This window comes from Rhopilema esculentum, chromosome 13 (genome assembly GCF_057945365.1).
Source record: "Rhopilema esculentum isolate cy_ngs chromosome 13, ASM5794536v1, whole genome shotgun sequence".
Lineage (NCBI taxonomy): Eukaryota > Metazoa > Cnidaria > Scyphozoa > Rhizostomeae > Rhizostomatidae > Rhopilema > Rhopilema esculentum.
The window spans coordinates 5,352,152-5,376,583 of NC_142827.1; the positions used below are offsets into that span (position 1 = coordinate 5,352,152).

General features: G+C 35.6%; 1 protein-coding gene and 1 long non-coding RNA gene across 3 annotated transcripts in view; one reads left to right on the forward strand and one right to left on the reverse strand.

Moving 5' to 3' along the window:
• Window positions 1-1,694: 1,694 nt before the first annotated feature.
• Window positions 1,695-24,432, reverse strand: part of LOC135692008 (tectonin beta-propeller repeat-containing protein 1) — a 34,093-nt gene continuing 11,355 nt past the window's right edge. Inside the window, exons 7-18 of one of the 2 annotated variants that reach the window (XM_089112172.1) lie at window positions 24,212-24,334; window positions 19,808-19,943; window positions 19,022-19,254; window positions 16,999-17,681; window positions 16,488-16,661; window positions 16,014-16,070; window positions 15,329-15,506; window positions 13,932-14,067; window positions 11,094-11,186; window positions 10,614-10,720; window positions 9,653-9,742; window positions 1,695-4,697 (exon numbers count right to left, since the gene is read on the reverse strand). In XM_089112172.1, coding sequence (XP_088968298.1) covers window positions 4,455-4,697; window positions 9,653-9,742; window positions 10,614-10,720; window positions 11,094-11,186; window positions 13,932-14,067; window positions 15,329-15,506; window positions 16,014-16,070; window positions 16,488-16,661; window positions 16,999-17,681; window positions 19,022-19,254; window positions 19,808-19,943; window positions 24,212-24,334 — 2,253 coding nt within the window. In that variant the 3' untranslated portion in view covers window positions 1,695-4,454. Of the gene's footprint in view, window positions 4,698-7,774; window positions 8,610-9,652; window positions 9,743-10,613; window positions 10,721-11,093; window positions 11,187-13,931; window positions 14,068-15,328; window positions 15,507-16,013; window positions 16,071-16,487; window positions 16,662-16,998; window positions 17,682-19,021; window positions 19,255-19,807; window positions 19,944-24,211; window positions 24,335-24,432 lie in introns of those variants that run through there. The other variant, XM_089112173.1, reaches the window with a different exon arrangement.
• Window positions 5,653-7,638, forward strand: LOC135692110 (uncharacterized). Its single transcript, XR_010516814.2, has 2 exons — window positions 5,653-5,792; window positions 6,876-7,638. It is a non-coding gene; the product is annotated as an uncharacterized LOC135692110 (long non-coding RNA).

Sequence of the window (24,432 nt, forward strand, 5' to 3'; positions counted from 1 at the left end):
GGTATATGGCTCATATATAAAGACAATTTTGATTATTGCCAATTCATCTGAATGTTTTGTGGGAAAACAGTCTTCAATGCAGGGCCGGCGAAACGTATTTGAAAGTGGAGGGGCCAAATATGAAGGTTTTGAAAGGGCTTAGGTTAGGCCGCCACCATGGTTGGCGGCAAGAGAATTTTAGGATTATTGTATTTTAGGGATGGCCAGAGACTGTATCTAAAATGGATTTTAACTGAAGGAAAATCCGAGGCAATATATTTAACCTTTGTTTAATCAATATGTACAAGTTTTTTATCTCCATTAAAAAGTTACAATACATAAATACAAGCTACGCTACTTACAAATTTACTTTACAATACTACTCGGACGATACCCCGAGGAGCAAAAGACTATGACTACCCTGGGGCCATAGACACAGAGGTTAAAAAAACAAACTACTATAGTCTGTCTCAAATTACATGCCACGAGAAATGTCTGCGATCAATTCAAATTTAAGAAGGGAGGTTTAGGTATCATCGCAACTCCTGCGTAGCATCCAATTTGAGGCAGACTTTAAAATTCACGACTAAAAATATAAGAAAGGAAAAAGGGACATGGGAGATGGTGGCTGTGGTTTTATGACTTGTAACGGAGTTTGAAATTTTCTAATCAAATCAAATCAAATCGACCAGATCTGTGGATGAATTTAAGCGTCAGCAGGAGTATATCTTTATTAACTTCATCTGGGAAATTTTTGTCACCATACAATAAAATCTGCATTCGAAGACTATTTTGGAGGCCATGAACAAGTTAAATAAAAACAGAAGAACTATCAACTAAAATAAAAGCAAATTAAGCAATTTGTACACTTGGGATATTGTTTTGAAACATCTGATCTTAAATATTTCGGAAAAAAGGTGCTTTTAACAAAAATCAAAAATAATTTTAATAGAATTTACAATTGCGTCTAGATTTTCTTTTTTCGTAGGAATGGATTATCGATACAATCAAATTTTAAAGTTTTCTTGATGTTACTTTTATAGAACAAATCTGCCCATTCTTTCTTTCTCATGTCCTCAAAAATTTTCTTTTTGTCAGTTTCTTTCCCTTCCACATCGCTAGAGATTTCTCTTTTTGCAATGTTCCTGAGAAATTTGTTGTTAACAAATAGACCTTGTGAGCCACGTTTAGGCAATAGAAAAAACGAAACTCCGTCAATTTGTGCTGGCTGGATCAGGTTTCTCGATCTATTTCCTAAGCCAAGCTATTACTAGTTGTACAACTTAGACAATGACCGATTTCTTTGATCTTATTTCCCATATTCAAATTTATATATGTCTTCTACGGTAAAGTCATAGCAACCAAGCTAAATCTAAAGGCAAATGTAAGGGATTACTAAGCATAGTTACTTACAGAATGATATGCTACTTTTATTTCCACTTTTGCCTAAAATTTTCCTTTGGCTCTGCAGAAAAGTTTGCCATGGCCCCCCCCCCCACTTTCGCCGGCCGTGCAATGAAATAAATGGAGTTTACAAACGTGTTCTGGGAGTGTTGCTAAAGGACTTGGACTCCAGTTTTGAAAAGTTCTTTCACAGGAATGAGGAAGTCACAATACATGCAAAAGCCTATGCTAGAGGTAAACAAATGTTTAACTTCTAGGAAATGCTTAAAGTGTTTTTTCATGAACCTTGTTTATTTGGTTGTTAATGTTTTAAACATCAATCATCCAGGCTAGTAAAAGTATAGTTAACATTTAGTTTAAACTTGGTCCATTCAGTATCGTTTTGCAAAGAGAATAAAAATTGGGTTTTAAAATGAAATATTTTACAACCATACATGCTAATAATTTTCTTTGATTGAATTCTTCTATCAACTCGTTTTTAATTTCCCCTTGAAATTTCCTCTATTTTTGCCAAAATCCAGATAGTGTATTTCCTTCATTTAATTTCACTTGAGTGCTTGTGATCCAAGTTCCGAAACTGGCAGCGTTTGACTCTACTCTGTCAAGCAAATTTTTCTCATCAGATCACACGTATACGAAGTTGAATCCTCTGCAAAGTAGCAAATTTCATCTCCTTTGATAACTTTAGAAAGGTATAGATGTTAAGTAACAAGGGTCATAAGACAGAACTTTGCGGTACTTCAATATTATCTCTTCTCATAAGCTATATGAGCCGTTTGCTAGACAGCTCGTTAGTTAGCTATATGATTTTATCGGGATAATAGAAAAATGATACAATAACACAAAAACTATTTGAAACTGTGTGTTGCCTGAAAGAACATTCTAATAAAAATCTCGTAGAATTACTTTGAATTACTATCTTAAACTGTTAGTGTAACAACAACGATATAAAAATATCCAATGAGCCAAAACCCATTTTCCATAACGATATGATTTTAGCAATGACACATCAGGTTTACAAAGTACATTTAGCCCTGAAAATACAGAATTTTGCATTTTTAGCGTGCAGTACGAAAGTGACTGAAACATAGCCTTCTGCAGGGCCCGCGCCATTGATCCTAAACTGGAGGGGCCAGTAATCGAAAGAAAAGTTGCTCTTCTCTGCTTTCGCCTCAATCATTTTGCTGACGTTGATTTTCTTGTGGGCTGGTTTTGGTTCAATGTGTGGGCTGGTTTTGGTTCAATGTATTCGTTGCAATCTAAAGGTTTGCCTCTATAAATACATTTAAGCTGAATTTAGTCTTTTATTTAGCGAAAAAGTGGGGAGGCCATGGCCCCCTGGCCACCCTGTGGCGCGCGCCCTGCTCTAACCATATGCTGAATAAAAATGAACTGTTACTGTGTTTAATGGACAAGACTATTTGAACCACAATACAAAATCATTCCGTTTGAGCAACCATACCGAATCGCATCACAGATAAAAAATTTACCAATTTCTATTCCGTAACTAAACAGTTAAGGAATATCGTTGAAAATTACGATCATAAAATCGCATAAAAAGCCAAGGCCGATTGACAAAGTGCTAAGAAGAAATTCGTTTCGAGAATGTTCCACAAAATTTTGATTTCAGGAAATACTGTGTGCGTTTAAATAAATTTTTAATGTCTAACAATGTGGAATTTTTTGTAAGGATTATGTAAATTGCAAGGCTAGGAATTAAGCTGGACAGGCAAACGGGAAATCTTACAGCAAATTGGGAGGATAATTTCACCAAAGTTCCATAATCAGCTTCACTACCAGATATTGCTAAAGATTAGAAAATTTGAAAAAATAAAGAAAGAGGAGCAACAGAAGTACCTACATTACCCTGGGTACCAGACTCACTATATATTATTTTATATATATTATTTTATATATAGTGAGTCTGGTACCCAGGGTATACCTACATATGCTCTCGTTGAAAAGGGAATCGCTCGAAATTGCAACTTTTGTTAATCCAAACTATTTGGTTTAAATATTGAGGATGGACAGGGAAGTCGATTTTCAGTAGTAGAGAAAACGCTACGAAATTGAGCATATAGAGTGGTCTAAATGAGTTGATTAACATTAATAACTAAACGAACATTTTACTTCACGGAATTGAAGGCCCAACATCATCCTTTGTCATTTTTTAACTTTACACGGCGATCATCCAATAGAACATCTTACTGAATGTTCAAATGCCAGTCAATAAAATTGGCTATTTTGTAACTGCCACTCATGATAGCTCATCAATCACTGTACCAAAATGGGTCAGCCTTAGTCACAATCAATACTTTCCAGCTGAAGCAACATCTTCGACTGCAGGTGTAGTTACAAAAACTAAATACACTGAACTAGGGTTTAGTGTCCTTTTATATTTTATGAGGCCTTTCTTTTCAGAAGATATCAGCCAGATGAAAATTATGGACTGCTTCTTGTGTCTTGGACTTCATTAGCGTTTCGAAGCAAAATATGCTAAATACGAAACTCTACACTATATTTCTATTCTACTTCAAAATTAGTGAACTCTCTGTATTAATCATAACACTACATTGTACGACACGCATCTAGTATATTTAATGAATACCCATGTATTTTTGTCGTAAACAGAACGCCTTCTACCAACTCTTCAATGAAAGCTGTTTTAAGTGAGTAAGCCTTCAATGCGCGTAGAAAGAACCAAAGGCTAATTTCGTTTTGCCAATTTTAGCGCGATTTATTAGGAACAATGAACAAATTGACAGCGTTGTAAAATATTTACAATATTTTCGAACATTTTTCAAAATTGCGGCTAATTTCTAATACAGTTTACAAGCAACATTGTATATCGCCAAATATTATTTCTCGTCAAATATTTTTTTTTAACTTGCCCGAATTACAAAATCGATGCTGCCGAAAATCATGGAAGAGATGGCCCCGCCAAGCTCCCCCATTTAGATAAGCATTATGAACAGAGTAGGAAAATAACTGTAAAGTTACAAAATACATTTAGCAAAATTACCAAGATTTTAATGACGTTTGTAACTTGTCGGTATAATGGACAAAAACTACTATCCCGGTAGAGAATCGTCGTCTAGGCCAAAATCATCACTGTCATCATCAGATTCGTCAGGCTGTTTATACAAATCAAAGATGGATACTTCTCCATTTAGGCTGTTTGTTGACAATGGTAGCTGCTGCAGCAGGGGCATCAGTGGCTGCTCCTGATTTAAGATGGGGCGACTTTCCACGCATTCTTCGGCTTCGTCGACTTCAGGAGTACAGCCACGCACGCAAACTGTGTTCCAGTCTCCCTGAAAAAAATATTGAACAAGAGATTCATCACCACTAAATAGTATCATTGTAGAAGTGGTACGGTACTCGTGATAAGTGAAGCACGTACACGCTATTTTGGTGTAAAAAACAAGACGGTTCTAAGTCTGATGCTCAAGGGCAGTTGCCTGACGATCGCATTAAGCTTGAAACTCGGAGTAGCACTTTATGATGGATCGATATACAGTAGGTTTCATAATATTGATTATATATGTTTTCCACTTTGGTGGAATTCTCTGCGTCATAAAACATAGTCCAGCAATGTTAGTACAATGGTGTTTGGTGATGTTTTATGGATGTTTATTCGTTTTGCCTGGCCTTATCTGATCAAAAACATTCCAGTACCTCACATCAATATGCCATATCAACAAAAGAGTAATATACATTGGCAACTAAATCATTATCAGTTTATTCTCAATAGAATACAGTTTTTTAAGAACATGTAAAAAAGAACTGCTTTCTATAAAGAGATAAAGAATTCTCAAATACTCGAAGATAGAAAGGAGACATGAAAAGAAGATCTTTATATCCTTTGATTTCAGCTCCAACTACAAGTCAATAATTTGGGTTTTATTTAACTGTGTATCAAAATCTAAACACCCGATATTTGCAAAAAGATAGAAGAGGCTATCTCCTTCGGGTCGAGGTTTAAAGCAGGTTGTTGTTTACTTGAATGAAAAGCGGAAGTGAAATTGTCTTCTCTCCTCCGCTAGGGTAAGAGTCTAAATCCAGCGTCTGAAATACACTTTATGTAATGCCACGACAGGTCATCAATAAAAAGTTGATGTATTAAACTTGTAAATAGAACCTGCTTATACTGGTAAACTGATATGGTAGAGTGAAAGACCAGTGCCTTCCATTCAAGATATGCAACGAGGTGCAATTCATTTTATCACTGACAAGCGCTGGAAAGATATTTCTTTTAATGTTGTGAAGATTTGATGGGAGGAAGCATCATCAGCAAGGATACAATGTCAAAGTGCATGGTACCAATACAGAATGCTTAAGATAGCTGCAACGTCAATGCTATGAGTACAATGTCAAAAATGGGTATGAATCAAGGAAAGGTTTTAGCAGTAAGTTCCTGTACTGACTTGTAATTAAAGTTGAACACAGACGCATTGTCCATAAATTATTTATTTTCAGCGACAAAACAAGTAGAGATAAGCAAACGCATGTGTGACTGAATTGCGAAGAAATTAATGTTTTATTGTGAGAGATTCGGATTAGGCCGTAGCACATGTGGTGAAATAGTATTTTGACAGAGAGATTAGCGACAAAGCTGAGTTGGTATAAAACAGAGACGGGGAGAAGAATTATGCATATTGAGTAAGGTTCTGGAACGAGACAGGTCACCGAAAATACTTGTATGTGGAGCAAGACGTAAGTATACAAGTAAGTGCTATATGAACTAGATTAATGAAAAGAAAACACGCATACAAGAAAGACATAAATTGAATATTGCGAATTACTGGCACATCAAATGGTAAGGTAGGTAAACCATTTTTGAGATGCAGTTAAAAAGAGTGTCAAAGGAAAGTGGAATTTCCGAAAATATTTTAGTTGTTTATGAAGGATGTTTAAATGAAGTAAGACAGGGAGAGCAAGCTAACTAGCTGATTCAAATTATTAAGCTGTAAAAATGTGATTGACAAAGAAATACTAACAAAGCCTGGAGAAAATAGCTTAACATAATGGTGTTTAAGTATCAAAATTTCTAATATTTAATATCAAACAAAAATATCAAACATTTACCAAAGTAGTCATTTGCCAACAAGAAAGCTGAACCTTCCTTGTCATATTAATACTGTTTTCACAAATTAAAAAGTATTCCTGCCTAGAATGCTGCAGAAAAAATTTCAAAAAGCCTATGATACAATGTTATTTTTGTCAACCCTGATGAATATTCTCTCCTTCAGATACAAGCAGTTCTTCGAATTAAAGCCAATAACTCTAGAAAATTGGTTAAAAGTGCAAAATATATAGAATATCATGCAAGAAATTATCAACAACAGCATTATTTAAAAGAATACTTGACATTTCAAAATCCATAAAAATGTTATCCTTAAACGTTATATTGATCACCAGCTTGGCGAATCTATTGTATACATAAATCTCAATTTATCTAGATCTTATTTCAAATCTATTCTTTTTCTTAGAAGAAAACTGAAGCAGTGAATGAAGATAAGTGAATGAAGGAAATTGTGCGCAAAGAAAAATATTCAAAGGAAGATAAAAGATAAACAGAATTCAAAATGGTGATACTTCGAGGCACGGTCGACCATTCATTTCCACAACTGTTTTCCACAATCGGCCAAGCAGTCGCAGCAACCACCGTGATTGTGTCAATTGGCAAGATATTCACCCAGTATTACTTCATCTTTGTGATGGCTGCAATATTGCTCGTCATAGGAACATTCTCATACATTGACGTTATTCTGAATAGCCCACAGGCCAAACGTAGTCAATTACAAAACTATATGTACAGTGTTTACGAAAGATACACAGGGAAAGAAGTCGAATCCGCACTGTACAGTTTAACGGAACAGCAAGCTAAAATCCTCACCACCGGAATACCGAAGAATCTGGCTGGAATACAAATGCATGCAAACAAACTAACTAGATTTGGGGGATCGAATACAAATCTAGCCGAAACGCCAAAACTAAAACGAAAGCAAAAGCGACCTTGAATTTGATTACAAATTGATCGTAAATAACGTTGAACTTGAACAATCTTCTGGTTTGTCCGCAAGCTTGACCGTGAAAGTTTGTCGTTGGATGGTTTGCGAAAACATGGTGTTGCCTGTGGCTGTAAAGAAGCCAGAAAGAATCAGCAGCTTCTAAAATATATGATGTGTAGTCTGCAGTAGGCGGTAGGATTGTCATTGACATTGTAATAACAATTGTCACTGTTTTCAAAACCATTTTTGTCACGATAGATTGTTTATGACCTCAGTACAAAAGAATATACTAAACTCGGACTAAAAATATAAAATCGCAAGTAAAAGTAAAATTGTCGAATGGTAAAAAAGTCAGCAGATGATCGGGTTACTGCACTAGGTTGAATTTGGTTTAAAAACAAAAAATATCAAGGAAAATATCACAAGATCTTGATATCCCTGTCAGATCCATGATTATCAAATACCTGTTACTGTTACTTGTCTTTGCAAACAGAACAGTTCAAATGTTGTTTGATGACAATGAATAAGCTTTTAGCAGTATCAAATCTGTTATGGTAACTTAACTGAACTTAACTTAACTTAGCTACAATCCTAGAATTTATCCAAAGTCCAGAAAACATGACGGTTCCACGGCTGTGAGCCGGAGGAAGGTTATTATTCAGCGATACAGTAGATTTGAAGAAGGCCATGTATAACTTCACGAAGATATATAAAGTGAGAAGAATTAACTGTTGTACTTGAACTTTTCTTTTTCCTGACAAAGGACTTTCTTTTTCCTTACTTAAATTCCATTTCTAAGAAACCTTTACTCAAAGCACACAAGGAAAATTTTGAGGAAAGTAAATAGTGCAAAAAATCATCCCGGGGGAAGGTTGAGGCGTTTTAAGAACTCTGAATTCATCTAGATATTATCATGATATCATCGCTATATTAGTCGGAGACGCAACAAACCAGCTTACATATCTTCAACTCAACAACTCTCTTGAGAAACACACCCGTGACATTTGAGATACTGTTCCGTTACTATATATTAATGACATAACTATTCTATCCAAAATAGAGCTGATTGTATAAATTGTTAGTCAGTTGTCCGTGATACGGTTTCTTAATTTCATCTTTCAATTTTACTATCTGGTGTTTTCATTTCAATTTTTCATACGTGTAAGCCAGACTTCGCACAATTCGTTCACTTTCGCCTGGGCCAAAGAGATCCTGCAAATGCGAGTTTGTTTTATATATAAACAGCCATTCCGCAAAAAGCTTCTTGATTTTATCAAACTCGCTATCAACAGACCTTCATCACCATTCTTACGAAATAAATTTACATTATAACCAAAGTAGTAATTAATAATTAATTTAGTATTAATACACCAAATATTTTTATCAGTTCATCTCGTTCCGTTGTTCTGTTCAAAATGTAATTACTTCTATTATTAGTCCTCAAGTCAAAAATGTTTTGATGCCAAAAGCCAATTTGAATGCGTCATAAAAGGATGATCAATTTATGGCTATTGAAGATTCGCCTTTGCTAAAACAAGGACCAGCACAAATCATTTCGAAATTTTTTGCAAAAAAAGCCATGCCTACCTAAAAACAGTGCACAACATGGAAATCTTGGTATAAATACCAGAAACTGTTTGCTAAAACCATTCTGATAAGCTAGACAAATTTGTGTGCATTCTCGTGACACTGGGGGGTGTACCGAAAGAATCAATGTTGGGACCATCTTTCGAAAATAATGAGGTAGATCTGTTCATATAATAGGTATTATTTTTGGAGAGCTGCAATGCACTTGAATAGATTCAGTGCCACGAAAAGAGATTGCTTTAAATATAAGAATCGTATTAATTTATATTCTTGCATTCTCAAAACGATCTGAAGATAAAGATTTCATTTACTGAACCAAAAACAAAGGAGTTCGCCATTCAGTCCATGAAAATCAAAGGAAAGCTATTTACGTAAATTGTATTAGTCTTAAGACTGAGATCTCTATTCTGTGTCTCAAATAAAAAGATTCAGAAGTTTATCAGAAACAACTGAATCAAAGAAAACTGATAAATAAGCGGTTTGAATTAGAAAAATGAAAGAAAAACGAAATCTTTTTAGCTTGTTGGAAAGGTTGTATTGTAGTTAGAACGTGCTTCTATTTTAATATTAAATCTTTGCTGCCCGAATCGCATATACAGATTACTGAACATCATTTACTTAAAATTGATGAAAGAATGATAGATGTTGAATTATGAATGCTGACTTACGGATAAAACACATATCACACCAGATTCTGCTGGATTCTCATGATCTTTCTTAATGCATATCTCGATATCTTTGTTTCGAACAATCCATGTCTGCAAAGATTAAACAAGATTCACAAAGGTAATTTGCTAATCTCTAAAGAGATACAATCCTGAATCCAAAGAGCTTGTTGCTGCAATGTGCTAACGTTCCTTACAAATCGATGATAATTTTGAAAATTACTGTTTACTGGTCTGCCATAAAGTGCTCAAAAGGCAGAGCTGTACAAGCTATCTTGGGAGGTTCAATAGAACAGGACGGTTCTAAGTTACTACTCACAAAACTCAGGCAATTCAGTTTAACAAGGCAACTCAAATAAACTACTTTCTGCTTCGCTTCATCCATTATTCCTTAATTTCTTATGGAATTGGGCTTGATTTTAGAATATTGTTATTCAAACCGCCACATTGCTAGTGTGCTTTTGGGCGAGTGTCCAGGTCTCATTTGCCAATAAAGTGAATGAGCATCCTTTATTAGCCAACAAGTTTGAAAATTCTTCGAAAAACCACCCTTAGATGGTAAAAAACTCCTCGTTTTTGAGATGAATTTTTAAGGGGGTTCAACAACATCGTTCAAAATAACCAGATGAATTACAGTTATGTAATACAAAGCAAAGAACAACTGTTTTTGACATTTCAACAAATGATAATGACCAGCTAAACGAACAATCGGTTATGTATGTCATCAATCTAAAGTTAAAAATTCAAATTTTGTGCGCTTCCTCAACTGCTTATGGCAAAAAAGGCACTATAAACTGCCAATTACCCGGCCAAGAAGCCACTCGACAAATCTGCATAAAAATGGCCCTTTCTTTAAAGTTCTGTTTACAATTTAAAGTTCATCCTGTAATTCATAGACTTTCACATTTAATTAAAATACCATAAGACACCCTCTCATTATATTCATAAACGGTAGACTACCTACATTATTTCTATATCCAATAGAAACATCTTGAAATCTGTCCATGCACTCAATCCATTCTGTACCTTCAGGAAAGGTAGCTGTTATTCCTTTCCGTCGCCATAACTTACCTGTAAATAAGAAACGATATTGACAAAAAAAAAATGTAGCCACGTAAAACCTTTTCGTCTGAAAATCATCAGAGCATGATATGGCATGTATCACTGATTTGGTAACCCTAGAACATATCACGTGGTCACTGACTGGCCGTTTTTAAATCTACAACTGGGTATTTATTTTATAACTTCACGCATTCGATCCTTGAATATGTTTGTATTTAACAAAGCCATCTTCAAATCTCGAAACGTCAAAAATCGCTTGTAATCAACAAAACTAAGACATGATTTTATACCCTATAAATACAATTATACAGCATGATATAAAAAAAAATTATTCATAATATTCTTCGAGCTGCAAGTGGATAAAAGTTGTAATTTCTAATACCTTTATCATCCAAAGCCAGAACTGCATCGGTCCCAACCGAAATCTTGCGAAGTGGGATCTTTTCAGTACAATAGCATGTGAACCACTGTGTGCCTGTAGAACAAAATGCAGAGCACTTTCATTCAAATTTCTATAACAAGACACAAACCTAAGTCTCAAGTGTATTTAGCCTAAAATTTTCGCCTAAAGCACTGAAATTTAGAGAGAGAATTTTTCTGAAACACAGAAATGTATTTTTCCTGTAATTCCGGTAAATATAGAAATATTTTCATGGAGAAATTGGAGCGAAAAAGAATATTTACGCTTTTTCTATATATTACAAATATTTCCATCCTTTCTTCCCAAACTGATCTACTCAATATTCCCCTTTACACTACGGGCATTTACATTCAAATCCTTACCCCTTACAGGGCCACAGGGGGATTTGGTTAGGGACACGTTCCCCCAGTTTTTGGCTATAGCGATTTCGTATCTTTTAGTTTAATGTTTTAGTTTACATCCATTTTATTTAATATATATTTGATATGAATAAGCAGGGGCGGCGGGCAGTGTTATTACCGTTATTACTGTAATAACACTTTTTCCAAAGTCTTTATCAGTCTGGTGCATTCATCTGCTAGACACAACTAATGACGTATGGTATTTGTTCTCTATTCATCTGGAGGGGACGATAATTACCTGCTAATCCTTAATCACAGGAAGCCTATTATGTTTTTCAATGGTATTTCAAATCGTTCAAAGCTAGTTCGAGGCTCCCGGTCTCATTATTACTTTCGCGTTTCTAATAACGGAAACAGCAAAGTCTTTGTCACGGGACTCACCGATGACGTAAAATTCAATTGTTCTTGGTCCTTGAAATAAAGGAGCCTAGCAGCCCCGTTATTACTTCTGGGATTCTAATAACGCGGCCATTTACCTTTTGCCAGTGCTGTTTTATGATTTTGCTTGTAAGTTAGCTGTTTCAAAATGAATCGTGTTGTGGAAGATCAAGTGAATGACCATCGTCTGGGTGTTCAAAGTGTTATTATTTTGTATCTCTAATTATTTTGAAACAGGTGGAATTAACTCACTAGCAACGTCTCGAACTGAAAGACCGTGCCAGATATATCTCGTCATTTATTTTTCTATAATAAATTTTTAGCCTGCATCCTTTCAAATTTTATTTGTACATTTGTAAACTGTAGCTATTCAAAATGTTGCAAGTTGCTTATGTAAAGGCATTTGAAATGAATGATGAACTGAACTGAACCTTGAATGTATTCAGAGGGCTTTCACGCAGCGGTTTCCGTTATTACAATCGCGATTCTAATAACGGGCCCACATGGTGGCTCAGAGGAAGGGGCCGCCAAATATTTTTCACGACTAATCACCACTCGAAAGCCCTTCAGACAAATGTTACAGCCCTCCAGTTTGTTTAAAAAGACCAACAGGAAATCAGGCTCTTCATAGATTACTTTTTGATATGCTAGCAAGGAAGTATCTGCATTTATTTTCTAGGAGATACAGCACTAAAATTGCCAATAAACTTAAAACTTTCAGCATTCGCTCAGATTCTTAGCTGCTTACAAAAATGTGTATACCCGACCAATTTATGTCTTTTAGTGACTTTTTGTTTGTTGTTTATAGTCAATTGAAGATATGCATATTTCCCCCAACGTATGGCTGGGCCAAATTGGGGGGGGGGGGGGTGTTGCAAAACTCCTATATCCCTCCAGCTGAGGAGGTTCAAAATTCCTTCATAAAGAAATTTTTAATTTTCCTTTTTCGTGCATTTTCCATACGTTTGAAAAAGTAATACCAAAAAAAAATTACTCCCAGCCGCCCCTGTGAATAAGTATATCGATTTCGTATCTTTTAGTTTACCGTCAGACCCTACAGCCGCCATTGACCATTTACAGACCAAATTTTCCACAACGCTTTACACCCTTCAAACTAATTTTAAACATTATCAACAATTATACATCCATTTTATTAAATATCTATTTGATATGAATAGGTATATGACCTACTAAGGGTGGCTTGAACCCCCTTTTTAAGCCATTTGAATGTTTGGGGAATATTTTGGATTATGTTGGAGACAAATTGTGAAATAAAACAGTTTATGGAGAAATAATTGGTTATTATAATGGAGTGGGTAATAGTTTTCAAAGTCTTATTTAAAAGCATTACCGTATTGTCTTTGCCTATCAACAGTGCTATGTCTTTATTGTATTAAATAATTAGTTGCTAAAATCTCACTTTTTTCAGTCATGTATATTGAAAACTTTCTATAATCATCTAAACTTTGATTAAAAAGCATTAGGTGCTGAGCTTTAAATTCAATATCGTTTAACACATTTAGAAGAACCAAACTTGATATCAGTTTTTACTAATCTATTGATTTGTGTATAATGCATATCACCCATATCTAATTAAGTCATATCTAGGTCAAAGCTAAAAAATGATTAAGTTGTTTCAATGATTTTTCATCTACAGTAAACTTCTCTTCTCGACTCCGATAACTAGAACCTACAAGGAACCAATGAAATGGTTCGAAATAGCGAATTTTTGAGTTATCGGGGGCTTTTGTATAACATCTTATTGGGGAAGTGAAATGCAATATCAGTTTCGACTTAGCGAATGTTTGAGTTATCGGGGGTTTAAGTTAACGGGAGCTTACTGTATACATTCATTAGAAAGTCTGGGCTGTTAGTCGAAAAAGAGCTTCTACTTTTATAGTGGGTGAATATATAAAAACATTAATGAATAGCTATTTAACAGGAAAAGACCCACCTTAAAACTCAATACAGGACTATTTTACTCCCAAAAAGAAAATATTGCGTTCCATATAGCACATACCTACTTGAGCGTCCTTTCCAAACCCGCCTCTCAGATAGGTAACTCCATCTTCAGCTATTCCCCACACTTTCTTGTTTGATCCAACAGATATACTGACGAATTTTACGTTGGTCGGGATTCGCCTCCAGGAGTGGCCCTGAAGCAAATGTCAAAATTATCTTCGCATATAGCAGTGGAACTTTAAAGCATTTGAAGTACAGTAAGTATGAAATAATAATATACAAACAGGATAGATTAGTAAAAAGATTAATAACAAGATGTTCTATGGTCTAACTGTGTATTTTGTATGTAAAAAGAATACAAATAATCTCAACAAGTTTATGAGAAAATATGTTTTAGTAAAGAGAATAATCATCGTCACTCTCTTAATCACTGGGTGCCGGATACGCTTAGCTTGGTAGAAAATTTTAAACATCGGTAAACAGATTTTTTTATTATCATTTTTGAGAAACAGGCACATTAAGCAGGATAGAAAGCAAACAAGCCATTGGAGTTGTGGCTGTTTTAAAGCATGCAAATAAAATGAGATGTAACGTCTCAAATACTACACGACAACGTCTTGAGTAAGTGATCTGAATATACCCTTAATGATACAATATTAAAACACACAATATTTTAGTGTGAGGATAGCTCAGTGGCTAGAGAGACTGACTACAGATCCAAGGGTCTCTGTCTCGAGTCCCTGGCATGACCAAACTTTCATCCAGAGTTAGGAGAGTTGCAATCCCTCTTTAATTCCAGGCGTAGGAATCACGAGGTGTGGTCACATCGATAGGTAGGACCAGGACACTGCTCAATAAGCATAAGCTTCTCAGTGTCCTGAAAACTACCTTCGGATGCTACAATCCTTGCCAAAATTGTTCGAACACATGCGCAAAGCTGAAGCTTTTTTTGAAAAATCCCCCCCTACCCCCCATTACAATGTTGTTCAATTGGACTATTTTGATCCTGAAGGTAAAGATTTTTTCACTGAAAGCTGTATGAAAGTATCGAGAAAATAAATCAACATTGTACGGGGGGAGGGGGTCGAAATTTTTGAAGCGGCAGTGATATTTTGGTAAGGTAGTTTTAGACTTCCTTTGTATATTTGCATGCTGCAATGGGAAGGCGTTCTAGTTTTTTTTGGCAAGGATTGTAGGTAGTAAACAAAACTACAAATACAATACAATACAATACAATACAATACAATACAATACAATACAATACAATACAATACAATACAATACAATACAATACAATACAAAACAATACAATACAATACAATAAATACAACACAATACAATACAATACAATAGAATACAAAGAAAAGACAATACAAAATACAAAGTGTTAAAAATACAAAGATCTGGTTAAAGAGCGACAGAGAATCTACTCGTTTGGGATAGATGAATTTTTACCGTTGGCTGAGTTGCAAAGACAGAGTCTCTATAATACACATCTCCGTTGGTACTGACGGCCCAAACACCAACGCAGTATGCCACTGTATCGCCAGGATCAGTCTGAATAGCAACATCCACTAAACGAATATCTGATTCAACCAGTATCCATGGCCCAGTGGTTTTTAGCTTGCACTTCCTGATGCATAAAAAAGACAGAGTTTTTTTGTAAATGAGAGCAAAGAATGTTCACAAAAGTAATGGAGAACTTACTAACATCATAGTGTGCTAAATGGGCGTGGAGGAAACTTCAAAGAACAACCAATCGTGGTGTTGAATTTGTTTCAAAACAATGTATCGTTCCTTGTCATTACAATGTTCACTCCCTCTACTCGGCTTGAACAACCTAGCATAAGGGAGATCACATGAATGCTAGATTAGGAAATAAAGAAGGTATCTGAAGGCTGCAATACAGTCTTGCTATATATGTTCCTAAACCCGGGTAGCCAATGAGGTGAGGCGAATAATTCGCCACTTCAAAAAAATACACTGTTCCTAATTGGGCATTTGTTTCTTGCTATGAAAGAAGCAAAGGGCTAGCCCACTGGTCAGATACAACATTGAAACTGAGCGAGTCCCAAACATTCCAGACAAAATTAATGCAATACATCGATTCTTGTAAGTGTACAGAAGGTTTAGATCTTACCTTTGCCATTTCCGTCTTCTCACGTAGTCTTTGACCCCTTTATAGGAATGGTATCTCCTGAATATGAGAAGAAAAGGACCATGAAAAACGACAATTTTGAAAGATAATGTTTTTGGATAAAAGACCCGGTCCACCTTCACCTTTACCAAAACTCATAACATTCTTAAAAACAAGAAATAGTTTCTCTTCTCCTTTTCCTTTCTCTTTCTTTCAGGCTCTTAATTTTTGAAAAACAATGATGACCTTAGACACCATTCTAATTTCTACCGGCGTCATTTATCGGTATATATGTTAGGCATTTCAACCTCTGGTCACTGGGTAATATTTCAATAATAAAATGAAAGGTTGGTCTTTTAGAGATAAGCAACAAAAATTAGTTTTCAATTATGAAATTCGCTATGCATTTAAAAAATATTTGATTGAACAGGCGAAGAAACGTTTATTTCATTATCTAGTATCAGTAATTGATCTCACCTTGGGAAATCCATTGCATACTGCCATCCTTGTTCGTCAGTTTCTCCTTTAGCATAAACAAAGCTCCAACCACCTTCCCATTTCCATTGCGACGATGGCAATCGGTACCCATCTTTAGGACAATGATACATGCCACTTTCATCACTCCAGGCCCAACGATCGCTTGGTAAAAGCCTAAGAAACAAGCGAGTACATCACGATATGTGTCATTCTGTAAAACAAAGACGCCAATTTGATTGAGTTATGTATTACCATATCCGATTCTGAAAAATAATCAAATACTTGGCTTATATCAAGTAAGTTTTTATACAGATAAGGCAAGAAAACAAGCTTGAATAAAGGGACAAGCAAAGAATCGGTTTGTCAGTTATGATAAATCACAGCCCAAAAGGCAGATTTATCTAAGCCACACAGGGGAATGTATGACTAGAAATGTGTCTGTTCAGTTCTATCTAAGACATTGAAATAGAATAGACAGGTAATTACAAAAGCGTGTGTTCTGAAGCCTTACGTATCTGAAAATCCTTGAATCGGATTCCATCGCTGATTCTCATAAATAAAAACATCTTCCGTGTCTTCCTGTTCGTACATGTTCTCATCAGAGAAATCTGATCCTTGCAGAATACCTCCTCCCTCGCCCCCAGAATACGCATACGCCTTTCCATCGTATCCTATTGCCCAAACGATTCCATCAACCCCTGCAGTCACCGACTTCATGTGGCCACCAACCTGCAGCCAGAACATTCTATCCAACGCAACACCCTCTAGCGTCGTTTGCGGGCAGTAGAAGACATCACCACAAACACTGGTGGCCCAAACCGAATGTTTAGTTGGTTTTCTTGAAGTCTGGATCAGACGAACTTTCGCCGCTTCGACTGTTATCAACACAATCCATTCATTAACTTCCTTTTCGCTTTCCATTGATATGATCAAAGGCGTTCGACGATATGTTCGCTCTAACGTGTTGATAACGAAAGTGTTTGGATGAGAAGGGATCTTTGTTAGATTAACAGCAGATACTTCGTTCAGTGGGATTCGGGTTTCTTTGAAGTGTTCCCCGTTTGAATAGTAAATAAGAACTGATACATTGCTTTCTTCATCTGTAAAAATTTTGATGTGGCATTCGCACCACATGTTCAAAACTCTGTCAGTAAGCAGGAAGCAGCTTGCAGTTTTGCTCCACTGGGAATAGCTCTGGAAAAAAACAATCAGCATTAAAGCAGAGCCATATTCAACACGACTTTGATATGAATGCTGTTGAAGCGCCCATGCTGGAGAAATTCAACAACATAGATTACAAATAATTTTTTCTACATATCCTAAAGTCAACATGTCTTAAATAAGCAACGCACAATTTGCTCTGCAAATATAAAATGGTGCTTATACATATAACCTGGACCGTTAGGAGTATTTTAAGGTTGGAGGGGATAGGCACGATGGGGCACTACGACACAGATAAAATGGAACAAAGGGAGCATTTCTAAAAAAGGGGGCATATTTTCGGGGTATGTATCTTTGGTGCCCACCCATGTTCCGCCACCCCTAGCTTGAAAAACCTCTCTAGGGGTGGTTTTACTGCCATATATAAGGGCAATTCTTTTTCGGGCAAAGCATAGTTTACCGTTATTTCTTCTCTGCCTGGTTCTAGAAAACGGAGATTGAACCATTCTAGAAGGTACGGACATCTATTGAACATCGAATACCCCACAAATACAAAATCCAAGCAATGGAATGAATGTTCAGTAGCAATAAATACAAATTATAAAGAAACCCCAAACGAATATCCAAACTTAAGTATCCTTTTGCACTTGCAACAAACGTTGTCATTACCTTTCAGGCAGGTTGCATTCACTCGCAGCCTAATCGTTTTTTGTTTCATATTTTCTGTCAAAAAACTCCAATGCATAAAATCCAATCAATTGTAGGCCTTTCCCCTAACTTGCGGCTGGGGTATCATTAAAAGGAGAAATTATCGATAACATCGATGACCCTATTTCAACCCATATTTTACCAACTCGAACGGCCAACATTCGAGTTGTCTGACAAACAAACGTTTGTGCGTACTCAATTATAAAAATCAAAAGGAGTGCAACAACCCCAAGCAGAGTCCAGAAAACATTACGGTCTCAAAAGTATATGAGGTGAGAGGAATTACTGCTGTGTTTGAGCTTTTCTTAATTCTTGACAAACCTTAAAGACCAAGCTATAGATGATTTTACTTTTATTCCAATTCTAAGGCGCATCTATTCAAAATCTCGATGGAAGGTTGAGGTTTTTCTGAGCTCTGCCCCCAACAGCCCCTACCTTGTACGCCTGTGAATTCGATGACAGGACGGTTGTTTATGCTGTTAGTACAGAACAGGACGGTTATGATTTGCTATTTAGAACCGCTAAATAGAATCGCTAGAAACCTGGAACGTCTTGTTCTAAACACCAAAGAGCGCAGAGCATCAAGCAATATTACAGTAATCTTCATGGCTCAATCTCTATAAAAAAGTCTATAAATAAACTACTATCAAGAGACAAATACTCACTTCATCGCTCCTCGTGCCATCGAATGTACGGTATCTGGACATAACGTCCTCGTTTCTTCGCTTGAGAAGATCCAGTACTTTCAGCCTCCATGGCTCTTTCGATATTCGCGTTTTCACCGAGCCTAGACTGGCGCAGCTGCTCCTTGCGGAATGCAAGTTTCCCTCTATCTTTTTGAAAAATGTTGCATCAACATTGCAGCCACCGCTGCTGATCCAGATCCAATGGCTAAGACCTAGAAAGCAAATAGAAACAGCCTGAATGTGGATCAAACATATCACAAAAGATGAGACACAAATTAAATGAGACTACTTCAACAGGCTAACACATATCTCTTTAAGGAGATCACAGAAAACTGAAGCATGCATTCACGGACCAACACAAATGATTGCAATTATTAGGGGACCGTTTGAGGTGTAAGCATATTATAAAAAATGTATCCAACTTTAATGAATATTTTACAGAATAGCCGGCAAAAAGTTTGATGTTTCATGGTAAGAAAGTTTGAAATATTGAAGAAATTTGAGCTGGCAGCAAAGAAGTATAAATAAAATGACTTTCGAAGACTCATTGAGAGGTAAATCTATTTTATTCAACTAGGATATTAACATACATTTGGATAAGTGCAGTAACCGCAATTATATTTCTCCAGAGTGGGGGGGGCGGGGGGCACAAAATGTTGAGCACTTGTTATTAGGCAGTCGACGATCATACAATATCCAAAGCAGACTACACAGCAAGGCCCCCCTAACATAAATACAATAACTTGTTTCTACTAAATTACTTACCATCACTTCGAATGCCAACAGGAGCATCTGATAAACCGGGAGCTGACATAAGCAGTTTCCATTTTTTCCCGGCAGGTTCAAGTGGAGTGACATCTGTCCGGATAACAACACTGCCCCCTTTGTCGATTGTCCAGACCTTGAAAATACGAAATTCGAGTCCATGTGACGCTAAAGTCAGATACACTTTATAAGGTGATGTAAGATTATGTAAGATCAATCTTACCTAAAGAGAACAGAAATAAATAACATGTTTGTTCTGATAATGGTGAATACTGGAGCAACTATAGAGAACGATGCTGATAATAATATTAACATCGATAATGATTATGATCATTGATGAGCTGATCATGATTGTAGTGATGACAATAGATTATGATTATTGATGAGCTGATCATGATAGTAGTGATGACAATAGATTATGGTCATCGATGAGCTGATCATGATTGTAGTGATGACAATAGATTATGATCCTTGATGAGCTGATCATGATTGTAGTGATTGCAATAGATTATGATCCTTGATGAGCTGATCATGATTGTAGTGATTGCAATAGATTATGATCCTTGATGAGCTGATCATGATTGTAGTGATGACAATAGATTATGATTATTGATGAGCTGATCATGATTGTAGTGATGACAATAGATTATGATTATTGATGAGCTGATCATGATTGTAGTGATGACAATAGATTATGATTATTGATGAGCTGATCATGATTGTAGTGATGACAATAGATTATGATTATTGATGAGCTGATCATGATTGTAGTGATGACAATAGATTATGATTATTGATGAGCTGATCATGATTGTAGTGATGACAATAGATTATGATTATTGATGAGCTGATCATGATTGTAGTGATGACAATAGATTATGATCCTTGATGAGCTGATCATGATTGTAGTGATGACAATAAATTATGATCATTGATGAGCTGATCATGATTGTAGTGATGACAATAGATTATGATCCTTGATGAGCTGGTCATGATTGTAGTGATGACAATAGATTATGATTATTGATGAGCTGATCATGATTGTAGTGATGACAATAGATTATGATAATTGATGAGCTGATCATGATTGTAGTGATGACAATAGATTATGATTATTGATGAGCTGATCATGATTGTAGTGATGACAATAGATTATGATTATTGATGAGCTGATCATGATTGTAGTGATGACAATAGATTATGATAATTGATGAGCTGATCATGATTGTAGTGATTGCAATAGATTATGATCATTGATGAGCTGATCATGATTGTAGTGATGACAATAGATTATGATCATTGATGAGCTGATCATGATTGTAGTGATGACAATAGATTATGATTATTGATGAGCTGATCATGATTGTAGTGATGACAATAGATTATGATTATTGATGAGCTGATCATGATTGTAGTGATGACAATAGATTATGATTATTGATGAGCTGATCATGATTGTAGTGATGACAATAGATTATGATTATTGATGAGCTGATCATGATTGTAGTGATGACAATAGATTATGATTATTGATGAGCTGATCATGATTGTAGTGATGACAATAGATTATGATAATTGATGAGCTGATCATGATTGTAGTGATTGCAATAGATTATGATCATTGATGAGCTGATCATGATTGTAGTGATGACAATAGATTATGATTATTGATGAGCTGATCATGATTGTAGTGATGACAATAGATTATGATCATTCATGAGCTGATCATGATTGTAGTGATTGCAATAGATTATGATCATTGATGAGCTGATCATGATTGTAGTGATGACAATAGATTATGATCATTGATGAGCTGATCATGATTGTAGTGATGACAATAGATTATGATTATTGATGAGCTGATCATGATTGTAGTGATGACAATAGATTATGATCCTTGATGAGCTGATCATGATTGTAGTGATGACAATAGATTATGATCCTTGATGAGCTGATCATGATTGTAGTGATGACAATAGATTATGATTATTGATGAGCTGATCATGATTGTAGTGATGACAATAGATTATGATCATTCATGAGCTGATCATGATTGTAGTGATGACAATAGATTATGATTATTGATGAGCTGATCATGATTGTAGTGATGACAATAGATTATGATCATCGATGAGCTGATCATGATTGTAGTGATGACAATAGATTATGATCCTTGATGAGCTGATCATGATCGTAGTGATGACAATAGATTATGATCCTTGATGAGCTGATCATGATTGTAGTGATTGCAATAGATTATGATCCTTGATGAGCTGATCATGATTGTAGTGATTGCAATAGATTATGATCCTTGATGAGCTGATCATGATTGTAGTGATGGCAATAGATTATGATCATTAATGAGCTGATCTTGATTGTAGTGATGACAATAGATTATGATCATTGATGAGCTGATCATGATTGTAGTGATGACAATAGATTATCATCATTGATGAGCTGATCTTGATTGTAGTGATGACAATAGATTATGATCATTGATGAGCTGATCATGATTGTAGTGATGACAATAGATTATGATCATCGATGAGCTGATCATGATTGTAGTGATGACAATAGATTATGATCATTGATGAGCTGATCATGATTGTAGTGATGACAATAGATTATGATCATTGATGAGCTGATCATGATTGTAGTGATGGCAAAAGATTATGATCCTTGATGAGCTGATCATGATTGTAGTGATGACAATAGATTATGATCATCGATGAGCTGATCATGATTGTAGTGATGACAATAGATTATGATCCTTGATGAGCTGATCATGATTGTAGTGATGACAATAGATTATGATCCTTGATGAGCTGGTCATGATTGTAGTGATGACAATAGATTATGATCATTGATGAGCTGATCATGATTGTAGTGATGACAATAGATTATGATCCTTGATGAGCTGGTCATGATTGTAGTGATGACAATAGATTATGATTATTGATGAGCTGATCATGATTGTAGTGATGACAATAAATTATGATCATTAATGAGCTGATCATGATTGTAGTGATGACAATAGATTATGATCCTTGATGAGCTGGTCATGATTGTAGTGATGACAATAGATTATGATCCTTGATGAGCTGATCATGATTGTAGTGATGATAATAGATTATGATCCTTGATGAGCTGATCATGATTGTAGTGATTGCAATAGATTATGATCATTGATGACCTGATCATGATTGTAGTGATGACAATAGATTATGATCCTTGATGAGCTGGTCATGATTGTAGTGATGACAATAGATTATGATTATTGATGAGCTGATCATGATTGTAGTGATGACAATAAATTATGATCATTAATGAGCTGATCATGATTGTAGTGATGACAATAGATTATGATCCTTGATGAGCTGATCATGATTGTAGTGATTGCAATAGATTATGATCATTGATGACCTGATCATGATTGTAGTGATGACAATAGATTATGATCCTTGATAAGCTGATCATGATTGTAGTGATGGCAATAGATTATGATCATTAATGAGCTGATCATGATTGTAGTGATGACAATAGATTATGATCATTGATGACCTGATCATGATTGTAGTGATGACAATAGATTATGATGATTAATAAGCTGATCATGATTGTAGTGATGACAATAGATTATCATCATTGATGAGCTGATCATGATTGTAGTGATGACAATAACTTTTCTGAAATATTTTTACACGATATCCCATCAGAAATTCAAGTTTAAGTAATGATAGAGCATGAAGCTAATAATGCAAACAAAAAAATTAAGAATTATTATAATACTTTGGTTGAATTCAAGCAGACGTCTGATCTTCCTTGGAGTCGTGTTTTATTTCGGGTTTACTGAGCTTTTCAAATGTTTTTTTAATTTACGTTTGAACTGATAGAGCGGGGGGATCTCCCTTAGGGTATTTCGTTCCAAGCTTTAAGCCCGAAGAGGTGGAATCTTTCTTTTGTACTCTCAAACTTAAATTTTGGGATGTCGAGATTTCTACTGTTTCTTGTGCTATAACTAGAAATTCCAATCCTTTGATTATATTTGTTCCAGAGGCTCTCAGGCCACTGCTTATGAACTATCTTGTGTGTAATGATAGATCGATCAAAAGAGATGATCTGATCAGCGCTTAGCCAATCACTGGTCCAGGGGCCTATTCGTTGATAATAATTGATAATGACTGATAATGATAATGATTATTGACAATTGACGATGCTGATTATGATTGTAGTGATTATGATTGTAGTGATGACGATGATCAGGATGATGTTATTATGAAAATGATGATTACGAAGAAGGTGATTGGTGAAGATCATTGATGACTGATGTTGATGATGTTAAAAATTGATGATTGGAGATTGGTGATTTGGTGATGTTGATAATTCCCGTAGAAAATTAATCACCTGGTCATTCGGTCCGACAGATACTAAGCTGAACTCTCCAAACATTTCGACCCAACCACTCCCACAAGCAAACTTATGATCGGTATATGCTTTCGAAGTGTCAATTCCTTTACGGTAATACACCTGCAAGAAATTAGAGCAGTAAGAGCTTGGTAGACTTTTTCTTGAAACAGCATTGGGAGATCAGAAAAAATAAAACAATAAAAGTGCATGACATGCAG